Consider the following 14486-nt stretch of genomic DNA (forward strand, 5'->3'; position numbering starts at 1 on the left):
CGGCGGTGTTGTGGCGTTGCTGCGAAGGCCGAACAGCATTGTTGGCACGCACCTATTTACATATGTATGCGAAGAAAGTGTTTTTGAGCGCTACTTTTTAGACATTGCTTGTAGTGAATATATATGTGTGTACATACGATACACTCACATAATCACCGAAAAAGCAAAATAGCGTCAAATCACTTTTCGAAAGATTCCAGGAGAAAGAAAGAATGATATAAAACAGAAACAAGCCATACTGAAATGTAAACTTTAATATTGGTTATACATTGGTTATATCTGATAGCAGAAGTTTAATCATTTTTACGTATTTGTATATATACATATATATTCGTAATAAGTAAAAAACTCAATTTTAATGTTTGTGATTTCAGCTTTCATTTCCGATGGGTTTGAACCTAATATCAATTTCTTAATTTTTTATCATTTTCAAAGACTTCTGCTGTACTCTATACATACATATTTGTACATATGTATAGATATAATAACTAGAAATTACTTTAATAAATACAAAACCTCTGAAATATTTCTATCAAATGACGGATATACATAATGCTTTACAAAAACACTGATAACTCCCACATGCACATATGTATGTACATATGTACATATATGGTAGATATGATAAATTTATTATAAGCCCAACAATCAAGCACAAATATTTTGTAAATATGATGAGCCGCCCGATAAATAAGTCAAGAAGCCAAACACTGTTTCCTTCCTGTCCGTCCTTTGAAAAACAAAACTCTCTCTAAACTTGTAAACATTTTCGACGCGCACCATACAAGTCCGCTGTATCATTTAATAAGCAAAAGCTACACAATTCATACACTAACATACATACATACATACATACATATGAACATTCATAACACATAAATACATATACATACATGAATATATACTATAAGCACACATAAAAATATCTGAGCATCAGCATTAGAAATATATGTATATATAGACACACAGGTCCACACCGAAAAAAACAATTATGTGGGTTTGTATATATGTGTGTGTATAAATATGTTGGAAATACTTACACACACACACTCACATAGAGAAATATTTTTTGTTGGAGAATATTTTTAAATAATTTCTGAATTTCTGTACAAAACGCTCGGCCAACAGCAATGCAACTCTCGGCTTTCATTAGCGTACGAGGTAATAGTGAAAATTTGCCATCAAAGAGAATTGGAATTTGTATAGCAAATACATACACGCCACAAAACAGACTACATTCGCATTTCATATGTGAGAATTTATTTTCGAAGAGTTAGATATTTTCATTTCAATATGTTAAAATTAGTTTTTTTCATGCGAATTCCCTTTTCCCTTGGCTTGTATTTAGTGGAAAATACGAATTTGACTTAAATACTTTTTTATTTTTAATTGACAATGGCAGCGCGGTGGTTTTTTTGACGCTACAATTTCGACTATATGTTTCCTAGAAAATATACATAATTACATAAATACATAAAAAATGGTAACGAGAAAACAATATTGGAATATAGCAATGTTAGCGAATACCGATATATGAACGTATGCAAGAATATGTTTAGCAAAATATTTATTGCTATACAATTGTGTTGACAATTCGTTATAAAGTGGCTGCCGCGATCAGCCTTAGCTTACGTGCATACAAAGATATTCATTCACCTATGTATATACATACATATATGCATCCATATATTCCTACATATGTATTTATATATGTATTCATATACGCTTTTGTGATATTTATTTCTATTATTGTGCACTATTTTCGAACACCTTTTCGCTACTTTAATCTCTGTACTCACACAAATCTAATTTTTTCAATATTTATTTTCTTAAGAGCAAAGTGAACAGCAGTCTCAGATTTGTCATACCACACATTTTGAATATGATCATTTTGCCCTCATATGTTTCCGTCAATCTGCGCACATTCCTTCGCGATTGTGTTGGTTCAGTTTTTAGAAATCGATGAAAAGTTATAAAATTAGGTCTCGTTTAGCATATCTCTCGTGCTGAGTGCAACGCATGACACTTTTTTGCATCCCTTTTTTTACCTAATTAGTACGCCTTGAAGGAATTTCGCTAGGCGAATGATGTAACAAATGATGGAATGCATTTAGTTTTACTTTAACATTTATTTTAATTTTATGACTAAGATTAGGTTAATCTGGTAAGCCACAAAGCCACGCATAGACCAGTTTGGTCCTTTGCGATATGACTAAAATCAGTATGTGTTGATTTTGTTAAACTCTTAAAAATGTGTTTAATTTGTTAATTTGAAACCCAATACTCGATTTAAAGAAGCATAGGACAAGATGATATTCATTGCCGTGAATTATATCGTCTCTCCACTGAAAACATTTTTATCCTCCCGCAATTTTCTCAATTGATACTGCAATGAATATTTTCAGGGCTAAAAAACCCACATCAATTAAATGAATATCATAATCAAACCTGTCACTAATTTATGCCAAATTATTTATTTTGTAAGAGAGAGTTTCTTAACTATTTCACAGATTTAATACGAACTCCTTTCGAATCATCCTATAGGAAAGTATCAGTCTGCCAATGGTTGAAGTTTTTAAGTTCTTAAACGTGCTCAGCTTCAAACTCAGTACTTAAGCAGTCTTTGGTAGCACCTGTTCGTACCATATATGTTACATTTCAGAGATGAACAAAGAAGATATATAATATAAATAATTTTTTATAAGTATATCGTGTAAAAACTTACATTTCGTTTCGCAGTCTAAACCCAATCTAACCTAATCTTCTCATAAAAAGTTTATAAAATGCCGACAATATAGTATTTTTCAAGAATAAGACTTATATGTACAGCAGTAGGAATATGTATAAGCGATCGCAAAATTTTTTCATGGTATCTATCATCCACGAAAATCCACAAAGTTAAATCAAAAATAAAAATCTTTAAAAGCAAACAGATAGCACGGCATTTAGAACTTCTGGGTGACATAGTTTTGAAAATAGTTCAATTCAATTGCCATCTCGCCTAAGACCAACTCTTAAGGTGCGTCCCTGGTGGTGCTAGACTGAAATTCATGGAAATGGAATTGAACATCTCCAAAACATCGATTTATCGCATTTTGACCGAACATTTGGGCTTACGAAAAGTGTGTGCACGGTTTGTTCCGCACAAATTGAATCCAACATTCGAAGCACATGATTAAAGAGGTCAAAAAGGAGAAAAACTTCCTTTACAATATTGTGACTGGTGATGAAATGTGGTGATATGGCACCATGGAAAAATGCATTTGCTTATGAAAGGAAAGCGTTATGCGTTTTTTTAAGTTCTATTTCTTTGGAACGCCCCTTGTATAGACAAACATACAGATAAGCATGGCTAAAACGACTCAGCTTGTCCTAGTGATCATTTATATATAATATATTTTATATTGTGCCCGCCGTTTCCTTCTGGGGGTTAAAATCTTCTTGATATAACCTGTTGAGGGTAAAAAATGGACGAGTTCTATGATATTGTTTGATCTTCTGTAAAACTTTAGCTTATGCCATAAATATCCAATTGACCAATTTGCAATGATTTAGTCACACGTAAAAGTAATTGCCGCAGACGTTATCGAATAAACAAAGCCCGAAGTCATTTAGCCATTTGATCGTCATCCGAATGTTTATTGAGCATTGAACCCTCTATGCAGGCCCACATACCAATACATATGTATGTATATTTGTATGTGCAGTTTTACATAGATTGTAATAATAATAATGCGGAAGCTCATTGCTTTGCTGCTTTGCTGGTTTCGAGAAAATTGACAAAATTGCTAAATCAGAATTTAATAAAATCACCAGAATAAACAGCAATCCCTTAGGTACATAAACACCTAAGTACACACACGCATAATAATAATGTTACAACCTCACACACACACATTCGCGCCCTATATGTGTGTGTTACAATGCAATTTGTTAGATTTTTAATAAGCCAACTGTAGGAAAACATAGTCAAGGATATTGTGTTAGAGCACGTGCAGCAATTGAGCAATGTCACCAGTGTGGACGCTGACGCCCCCCAATCTAGTACCAACAACAACACGGCCCTGCCTCTGAAACGAGTATAGTTGGCGCAGTGCTCTCTGTCATCGCACACCGCCGAACACCGCCGAACACGGCAAGGACATTAGCACGCGTACTTAAGCAAACAAAATAAAATGGATCACATTAACCCAACCAAAATGAATAAATTCCTGCTTTGCAGGGCGATATGTGCGTGGGTAGCTGCGCCGCATAGATGTTTTGCTCTTTTGCCAGTTGACTTAGCACTGCATTGCTTTTGTTGTTGTTGATGCTGTGCCTCAGTGATGCTGACGTTCGTTTGGAAAGGACTCGCTCTTCCCACACAAACACACACATGCGCATGCAGTGAGCTGTGCTTCGCTGTGTGCGTTTATTTTGTTTCGTGCAGTTTCCCTTCGCTCCAGCGTCCATCCTTTCATCCACCCCCTTAGCTATGGTAACGCGCCTTTCATCACATCAACTCACCGCTGGTTTCGAGGAATTTTTATTAAGTTGCCATTTACTTTATTTGGTGCACTTCATCACCAATTGTGTGAACTGTTTATTGTGCCCGTGTGTGTGTGTGTTCTCTGGTGTGAATGAGCAGCGGATTTTATGCGGCCTGCGTAAGGGATTAAACAACTCAATTGTTGCTAATTGGCAGTGAGAACGCTGATCTTTGATTTTTTCTGAAAGGTGCATATAATGACTTATTTTATAGAAATCAACTTCAAAAACAGTGATTTTTTCGCCTGGACCTACGAAAAATGGTGTTTGGCAATGTAAAAGATTTTTCGTCTTTTATCTGAAATCCAAAAACAAAATAAATATATGGGGTAGACGAAAAAGTATTTTCGTATTTCTAATCAAACTTCAACTTATTTATAATGAAACAAATATGTACCATTTTAGTGGACAACTTTTTGCCATTATCCGCTAGAGAAATTATTCCCCCAGTGAAAAACTTTTCTGGTTTCTCGGCGAAAAACTGCGACAAGAAATTTTCACAGGCTTCTGTTGAAGCCAACTTGACTCCATTAAGGGAGTTCTGCATTGACCGAAACAAATGGTAAAACGATGTTGCACGGTCAGGACTGTATGGTGGATACTTTAAAACTTCCCAGCAAATCTTTTCCAGTTTTTGCCGAGTCATCACTGTGGTCTAGCCTTGACCTGATGGAAAAAGAGCCATTTCCGTTGATCAGCTCTGACCGTTTTTTCGATTGCTTGCTTCAATTTCATCAGTTGTTAACAGTTAAATGTAGAATCAATCATTCGACCCATACCATAACCTTTTGAGGCGTCAGTCCTGGCTTTGCGACCATTTCTTGAGCTTGGACCATGATCTTTTTCGTTCATTATTGCCGAATTTAATTCCATTTTTCGTCTCCTGTTGCCATTCGCTTTAGAAATGGTTTGATTTCATTTCGTTTCAGCAAAGAATCGCAGATGTTAATTCGGTCCATTAAATTTTTCACAGACAACTCATGTGGTACCCAAATATCGAGCTTCGTTTTGTAGTCAGCCTTTTTAAAAAGGTTTAAAACCATTTTATCATGAAGGTTAAGTTCCTTAGCGTTGTCATGGCTGCTTATTTGACGGTCCTGGTCAATCTTTTCCATAATTTCATCGACTTTTTCAACGAAAGGTCGACTTTGTCGACTACTCGATATTTCAACTTCGAAAAATATTATCAGAAAGAAGCTATATGTATGCCTCACACACCTATTATTTTCTTTTCTTAAGTTAATTCCCTAAACATTAAAAATAACCCTTTAACATGCACATAACCTAAATAATTGTGAACAAAGAAAATTAGTGCGAATTTCCCATGAAATCTCATTTCTAAACTCTATTGGATTTCGCTGTTAAATGTCGCGTGGCTGTGCAAATATTTTCACAAGTTCCAAATAAGCGCAGAGCCAAATCAAATGTGGCAGGCGACCACAAATGCCCACAACAACGCGAAGCAATCAGCAATTCAAACAAATCGAACCGAATGAAAATTCAATTAAAGGCGCTCAATCAAACACACAAAACCACATATGAATGTAGGTCTAGGCGTTGAATCTGAATCCGCACAGCCTACGCCGTCAGCACAATGGAAATCCAAATCACACTAATCAGTTAGGCATGGGTCAGCTACTTCGTAATGTAAATAAATACCACTTTGCTTTTATGGATCCCATGAATGGGTGAGTGACAGACATTTGGCCACAGTAAGCTAATAATGTCAATAACAAAAACAAGAGTATTGAATTGGAGTAGTTAGCACCCTTTCATTACGCTTAAGCCACAACATTCAACGATTGAAGAGCGAAATCCTTTCAAAGGCTAATGAGCCTACTCACAACTGACAATTGTACAATACTCGCACCTAACATACGTATGTGAACCCTACATCACATATTAGGAGGGAGCATTAGGCATTGATTATTTCACAGCTTGGCCTTTTCCATTGGTCATCACTGACCACATAACACCTTTCGCTAAGCCTAAAGAAATTTGCAGAATGCAGCAGTTGAGACAGCTGAAAATGTGCTATATTTTTGTTCAATGAGTAGAATAAGAGTTCAATTGAAAAGTCTCTTGCTTTCTTCAAATGAGGTCTCTTTGCGGCGATTTCCTTCTTCAAACGATGCAATAACGCTATGTAATAGTCGATGTTGCTCCTTTTTTAGGCCGTTCCTTTTTGAAGGTAGTCCATAAAAATTATTCTGTGCGCAACCAAAAACACAGACGCCGTAGCCTTGCGGTTGACTCTCGATTGGACTTCGGAGCAAAATGATCCAGCCATGTTTCATTCATTGTCACATATCGACACAAAATTCGGGTTTATTGAGCTCAAACATCTCTATACACTGCTCCGAATCGTCAACTCGTCGCCGTTTTTGATCAAAACTGAGCTCACGCCCACCCACTTTGCACAGAACTTTCTCATACCCAAACATTCGGGAACGATATGATGTACACGATCAGTTGATGTCTTTAGATTGCCTGCTATCTCAAACAACTTCAACTTACGGTTATCCAAAAATATTTTTTGTACTTTTTTGATGTTTTGTCGGTAACAACCACCGTTTTCGGTGCTCCCTTTCTCACGTCTAAACTTAGTGTCCGAAAACTCATCATCAAGCCAACTTTTTGCTTCACTGGTATTTTTCCCCTTCAAAAAGCAATATTTTATCAACACGCGAAATGCCTTTTTAGCCAATTTTTCACAATAACAAAAATTGCTTCACTTAAAGTGATTTAATTCACAAACTAATGATCCCACATCTGTCATATTTTATGTGTACCGGAGACTTTTCAACTGATCTCTTATATAGGTCTTATTACTTGTAATTAGCTTGTTAAAGAATATATTGCGCCTGTTATGAAATATAACTCTTACTAGGCTAAAATAACTTAATATCAATAGCTTTTTTCAGCTGTCCCTAATTCTACTCAAATTATTTTGTAAGTAGATTTTTTACGAGTTTTACAAGTTAGAATAGTTAGAAAACCAATAAAATGGCGACATTGATGAACAACAAAGCCAAGGTTTATGTGTCTTAACGCTGGAGATATTGAGAAGATTCTTAGATCGGTCTATCGATAGCCGAGCATGCAGGTTTGATGGTCCTACACAAGATGATTCTTAAAAACATCTTAATATATAGAACCAATTGTCCGCTCTTGAAACATTAATGATGTTAATTGCAAACGATGTCAAGAATCGATTCTTAATCGACTTCGACTACTGAAGATCGATTCCGAAAAATCGATTATTTTACGAGAAAACTCGATTTTCGAGTAGAATCGGAATCGAGTTTACCATCCCTACTGGCAGCCATCGCATGCACATACACCACCACACAATAACCACCACAAAAAAATGTTTTTTTTTCCATGTAATTTATATGGAAAACAGATATTTTGAAATAGGCACCTCTTAATATTAATATTAAGAGCTCATCTTTTGAGTGACTTTCTTTTTCACATTTTCGAAAGATTTTAGCCTGTTTTTCAGTTGAAAAAAAAGGTTGCCTCAGAATGACACACCCTAGGGTACAATCTATGTTTAGGAACCGAATCTTGAGCATTCCACTGATATTTCATTAAAGAAATGAAGCTGCATTAAGTAGCGATAGAATCCAACAACATAGGGATGAAAGTAAAATGAACGATACGATTCAAAAGAGTTTTTAAAGTTTTAGTTTTCTGAGAAAGTTCGCCATAGTAATGTATGTATTAATTTTTTGAAAGGTGAAATTTCAAGGAAGAGTAAGCCTACCGATACTTTTAGGAATCTAATATTTTGAAGTGTTAATTTTGGATTAAAAATTAGGGTCCTTTTCCTATAGTAACACTAAATGAGGAGAAAAATTTCTTAAAAAAAAGAAACAAAAATATTTTTTTGCAAACAATACTAAAAACTCTGTTTATTTAATTTTTCGCATCCATTTTGAGGTCATATGAAAAAATTAATTTTTTTTGCGAAATTTGTATACTGTTTCCTTTAATAACTTTGTTATATAACTTTTTTCTATAGGACTCGTGGTTTTGAAAAAAAAATCGAAATGAAAAATGCTTAATGGTTAAATACATATGTAAGCATCCCGTTCCTTTGCTCTTTCCGGCTTCGAGTCGAACAATCATTTTATTTCTTTGTATTTTTTTTATTTTATCTTTATTTTCCAATTATCCTACAATAATTTTTTTGCTTTCAAAAACTAGTCTATAATGATTTACTCAAGTTTGCTAATGATATTTAAGTTGAGGGAAAATCAATATTCCTAATTACAAAAGAAAGAAAGAAAGCAATCACTTAGCCACACCTTATTTAACACATTACGCCTCGGCCCTAATAAACAGAAATATTTCCCATAGAGTAAATATAGTGTATATTCCGTAAAAACTTTCCTGCTCAATTTCCGCTACTAATAGCCAATAAATTCTAAATTTATACAGATATTTCCAGAGGTTTGTAGAATTAAGCGGGTCAGTCTGTAAACAATTGAATGTGTTTTTGGAAATAATTCCATTTCACTTGTTCAAATGTAGTGCAACATCAGCTGGAATATGTGAAAGCTTTCCATCCAAGCATATAGCGACATTAGATAGTGAGTGCAGTGAAATATGTGCTGGAGAGCATTTAAATGTTGTTGTTGGGATAGCTAGTAAAATTTGATTTTTTTAGAAAAAATTGTAGCAAAATGAATTAGAAAAATTTTGTTTAAAATTTCTTAGCAAATAACTCCAGACTTCACAGTAAATGCAAGATTGGTGATTGTTCAGAGCAGGCTATACAGACCAAGTGGTTGTCGAGTTAAGTTATCTTGGCTTGGCATTTTGGAAGATTTCATAGTGGGAGAAACTTCTCCAGTATATTCCACAGAAATTTGTCTGCACTACATCTCTTTTCATCCCAACATATATACAGAACTAAACTCTAATAAATCTAAAATTATATTCCCTTGGGATCGTATTGGAATGTAGATTCTACTTAACATTTCTCAAATACTTATTGTTCCCTGCATGAATATATGTTTGTGGCTATTTCGGACTGAACTAGTTCCACATTTAGAGCTGATCATTTTAATTATAACCCATGCAAGCGTAAATAGTTCGAGAATGCACCAATTCCATATACATAAAACTACTGGAATCATTCCATTTGCTCGATTACAGAATCAAAATCGGCAAAAGTATGTAAACATGCCCCACTTAGCATTCCAAAAATACTTGCGCCCCATGTACAAGTGTGAGTCGAGACATGTATGCTAGCATAGATATGTACATACATACATACATATTTTGGTGTATACAATATTATATCCGAATTTAATGGAACTTGAGAGTGTATGTGTGACAAAGATTTATTTCATATTTTATTGAGCTAAAAGTCCAGAAATTTCGCTGAAACAAACCCAAAATGTTGAGATGTAAAGAAAATCATGAAAGCTCACTGTCCAGCCAACTGTAGAGCGCCGCTGGAGCGACATTCAACATGTTAGTGCAACAGTGTGTCGCCATGTAAACAAATTTGATTATGTATGTGTGTGGGTATATAAATATGTATGTATATCGTTCATGAGCATAACATTTTTTTATAAGAGCAAACAAAAAAGTAGATATATGAAAGCCCAAGCGCAAACAGCTCAAAACGACGAGGTGGCAACACCGAAGAAATGCGCAGAGGGTGGCAACATGGAAATTACCAAAAATAGAAATGTACAAAACAGAAAAGGCGCCAATAAATAAAATCAACAACGTAAGCGCTGACCACCTTGCCTTCGCCTATCCAACGAATATTCATAGATATACACACACATACATATATGCATACACAAAAATACGAAAAATTCCTACATAATGATACACATGTACCATACCAATTTGCTCGGCCATACAAATGCAAATTTAGACGCCCGTGCGTGGGGGCCACAACGGCTAACGAGAGCGTTGCTCGTACGCAACGTGAGAGCCACAACACAACCACACAGCCCTACAGTCATACAAGCAGAAAATATGTATTTATTAAGCATTTTTGAAAAATTAAATGTTCGAAAATAGAATATTGAAAATATTTTTGTTTGAAAAGCGACAAAATGCTGCTGATATGAAGCTATGCGCTCCGCTGGCGAACGCGTGCAAGCGGGACAGCCTCTGAATTAGCAGGCGAGATGTATGCCCCTCACATGCCCCCCACCACATAAACAGCGTACGCGCTTGAAACGGAGAAACTAAAGCAAACAAAAAATGCCACACATTTTAGATTGAGAAAAAATTTGTAAAAAAAATACCACCGCCGCACCGCACAACACCCTCCAACCACGAACTCGCAACGGCAGGCGTTGTGGCGTTGACGCGGCCGCCTTGCCTTTTACGGCGCTTTTGGAGCGCTTTCCGTGGAGAGCCGAACCAATTACCCATGAAATATGCACACACATTCGTACAATCATACACAATCACACTCGATCATGCCGAACGAAGGCGAGCATACGCTGCTATCGACAACGAACAGTGAGCGCTGCCGCTATGACGGCACAACAGCTTCGCCAGCAAGCCGAACCAACCTATACACCCACAAGCATACCATCAGCCGAAGATAGTGAGTGGGGGTGCCACAGTGCGCAGGAGCACGATCGCTATTGCTAACTCGCTCGGCTGCGCGCACATCGTTTGCCATCCAGCCTCCGCAATGCATAGCGTAAGTGTGTTAGTTGATGCTGATGACTGTGAGCGCGGCGGTGTGATCGGTCTATTTTTAGCGGCGTTGAAAATCGTAAACACACCATATTCCTCGTTGCATGAGCTGGTGTTGGTGTTGCTGCTTTGGCGAAGCACCTGTATGTGTGCCTCTGTGTGGCGCGGTGTATCGTGTATGCCGAGTTGGCGGTGGAGGTGAGGTTGGTTGCCTCCGTTAATGGAGTGTTGCGGGTGTTGGTGACGCTGAGCGGCGTCGCAGCTGACGATCGCTGTTGCCGAAGAACTTTTTTGGATTTCCCATACGATGAACATGAAAATTGTAGTTTTATGTTGATTGGTATAAAATCGACTGGCAGTGGCCAAGGCACTTTAGTCAGTGAGTAGTGTTCCAAAGCGTACACATTTGCCTTATTATTTGATTATTTCTTCTTGCTCGTGGTTTTAAAACACAAAACACAAACAAAATGTGTGACGATGAGGTTGCTGCTTTGGTCGTTGATAATGGTGCGTTAACATTGGATATTATCTGTGGATATTGTTGTTGGTGGGTCGGATGAAAGCCCAATCTACCAGCAACAAAGCACAATTGGATTACTGTTTGAAGGATTTACGGCGGAAGGAGGCGAAGAGATACGAGAATGGTGTAGTGAAAAGTGAACATCTCAAGCATAGCATTGAAACGAAAAGGATAACAAAAGAGAGAAAAATTAAAAATAATTAATTAAATCTCAAGTGATTAAGGACAGCACAGATACAAAAATATCTAGTTTCAAGAAATAGGGCGTTGGCATTGACCAGCATTGCGTAGTGTGTGCCGTGAGACCCCCTCTATGGGATCACGTAATATTTCATTCGAACTGTACCAGTTCCCCATTAATCCGAAATAAAATGTGGTAAACATAGCATAAAGTATAGCAAAGCCTTGGTGGGCAAAGGAGGAAAGAACAAGAATCTGATAAAGTGTTATTAGAGTTTTCTATATAATTTGGCTAATAATGAGAAAATATATTTTTGATTAAATTCAAAATTTCGTTCCACGGAAAGATTAAGTATTCTACAAATTAAAAAAATACTTTAAAAAAATTCGTTTTAATTCAAATTTCACATATGTATGTATGTTACTAAAAATAACAGCACTTGTCAGAAATAGACGACACACTTTTCAATGAGAATAATTTTAGCAGAACCAAATATTAAAAACAAAACATATTAAAGTAGGCCAATCTGGTTTCTAATAGTATTTCTCAAACCGTTTTTTTGGAAAGCGATTTTTTCAAAAATTTGATTTTGTGAGGTTAGCTGTTTCTATGACGGGCTGTAAGATTTATGCGCCATTTTTCTCAGCACCCACTTTGGAATTCGCACATACTTGCAGCAGTTCATATCAAATGGCGCTGCGTCACTCACTTTTACCGCACGTTTCTTCGTTTCCCGCCGTCCGTTTTTCCTACAACACATAAAGACCAACGAAAGCATGGTGAATCTCTTACTTACGTACGGTTTGTGTTTTTCATTTTTTAGGCTCCGGCATGTGCAAGGCCGGTTTCGCCGGTGATGATGCGCCCCGTGCCGTCTTCCCCTCAATTGTAGGTCGCCCACGTCATCAAGGTGTGATGGTTGGTATGGGACAAAAGGACTCATACGTCGGTGATGAAGCTCAATCCAAGAGAGGTATCTTGACCCTCAAGTACCCCATTGAGCACGGTATCATCACCAACTGGGATGATATGGAAAAGATCTGGCATCACACCTTCTACAATGAATTGCGTGTCGCCCCAGAGGAGCACCCAGTCTTGTTGACTGAAGCCCCATTGAACCCAAAGGCTAACCGTGAGAAGATGACCCAAATCATGTTTGAAACCTTCAACTCCCCAGCCATGTATGTCGCCATCCAGGCTGTCCTCTCCCTGTACGCTTCCGGTCGTACCACCGGTATCGTCTTGGATTCTGGTGATGGTGTCTCCCACACCGTACCAATCTATGAAGGTTATGCCTTGCCCCATGCCATCCTCCGTTTGGACTTGGCTGGTCGCGATTTGACCGACTACTTGATGAAGATCTTGACTGAACGTGGCTACTCTTTCACCACCACCGCTGAGCGTGAAATTGTCCGTGACATCAAGGAGAAATTGTGCTATGTTGCTTTGGACTTCGAACAAGAAATGGCTACCGCCGCTGCCTCCACCTCCCTGGAGAAGTCTTATGAACTTCCCGATGGTCAAGTGATCACCATTGGTAATGAACGTTTCCGTTGCCCAGAATCCCTCTTCCAGCCTTCATTCTTGGGTATGGAATCCAGCGGTATCCACGAAACCGTCTACAACTCCATCATGAAGTGCGATGTTGATATCCGTAAGGACTTGTACGCCAACATTGTCATGTCCGGTGGTACCACCATGTACCCAGGTATTGCTGATCGTATGCAAAAGGAAATCACCGCCTTGGCTCCATCCACCATCAAGATCAAGATCATTGCCCCACCAGAGCGTAAATACTCCGTATGGATCGGTGGTTCCATCTTGGCTTCCCTCTCCACCTTCCAACAGATGTGGATCTCCAAGGAAGAATACGACGAATCCGGCCCTGGCATTGTCCACCGCAAGTGCTTCTAAGCAGTTACTGTTACCAGCTAGTAATACGCTTTTACGTGTTCGCGCTGACGTGGCTATTGCATTGTTCGCCACATTATTGTGCCTGATGATGCAGTATCACCATATTAGCTATAACAACAACAACATGCCTTCAGAGATGCCCGCCCATTCGTTTATTTATTTATTTGCATAAATGTTGTCAATACCAAATGATCACTGGTTCCAGATCGCAAATTCATAACGACTGAACAACTCACAACTGTAAAAACAAAAACAAAAGAACACACAAACAACACTGAACCAGATTTATGTTTTATGTTTGTCATTTAACAATTTACCGTTTATGAATATGTTTCGTTTCATTTCGATTAACTGTTGATTTTGCTTATAGTTTTATGAAAGCATAATGAACGCATTATTGTTTTAAGGGTATTTTTGCCACATGTAAAATAATGTAATGATTTCTTATGTAATTAAATTAAAACAATTTATAATTATTTATAAATAAAACGACTTTTTTAGACTTAATTTTTCATATCAATGACTTTATAACGCAGTTATGGTCAAACAAAGGGGGCTAAAAAGGTTGAGGGGCTGAGGGGTTGGGTGCTGCCACACATAGCACTCAACATAGGGTTGGGTCTTCGCTATACTCTATAGGACGCTTAGATCATACATGTT

General features: G+C 37.4%; 1 protein-coding gene across 1 annotated transcript; it reads left to right on the forward strand.

Moving 5' to 3' along the window:
* The first annotated feature begins 11566 nt into the window (after nucleotides 1–11566).
* LOC120770179 (actin-2, muscle-specific) lies at nucleotides 11567–13918 on the forward strand. Its single transcript, XM_040097396.1, has 2 exons — nucleotides 11567–11718; nucleotides 12736–13918. The coding sequence occupies exons 1-2, from the start codon at nucleotides 11679–11681 to the stop codon at nucleotides 13824–13826; spliced, it is 1131 nt and encodes a 376-aa protein (XP_039953330.1). The 5' UTR covers nucleotides 11567–11678; the 3' UTR covers nucleotides 13827–13918.
* The last annotated feature ends 568 nt before the right edge of the window (nucleotides 13919–14486 follow it).

The sequence above is a fragment of the Bactrocera tryoni genome, chromosome 3 (assembly GCF_016617805.1).
Source record: "Bactrocera tryoni isolate S06 chromosome 3, CSIRO_BtryS06_freeze2, whole genome shotgun sequence".
NCBI classification, from domain to species: Eukaryota; Metazoa; Arthropoda; class Insecta; order Diptera; family Tephritidae; genus Bactrocera; species Bactrocera tryoni.

Bases quoted from the DNA above. Each gene is read 5' to 3' on its own strand.
- LOC120770179 (XM_040097396.1), top strand. From the start codon at position 11,679: ATGTGTGACGATGAGGTTGCTGCTTTGGTCGTTGATAATG. The intron at 11,719-12,735 runs GTGCGTTAACAT...TTCATTTTTTAG, and splicing joins TGCTTTGGTCGTTGATAATG to GCTCCGGCATGTGCAAGGCC.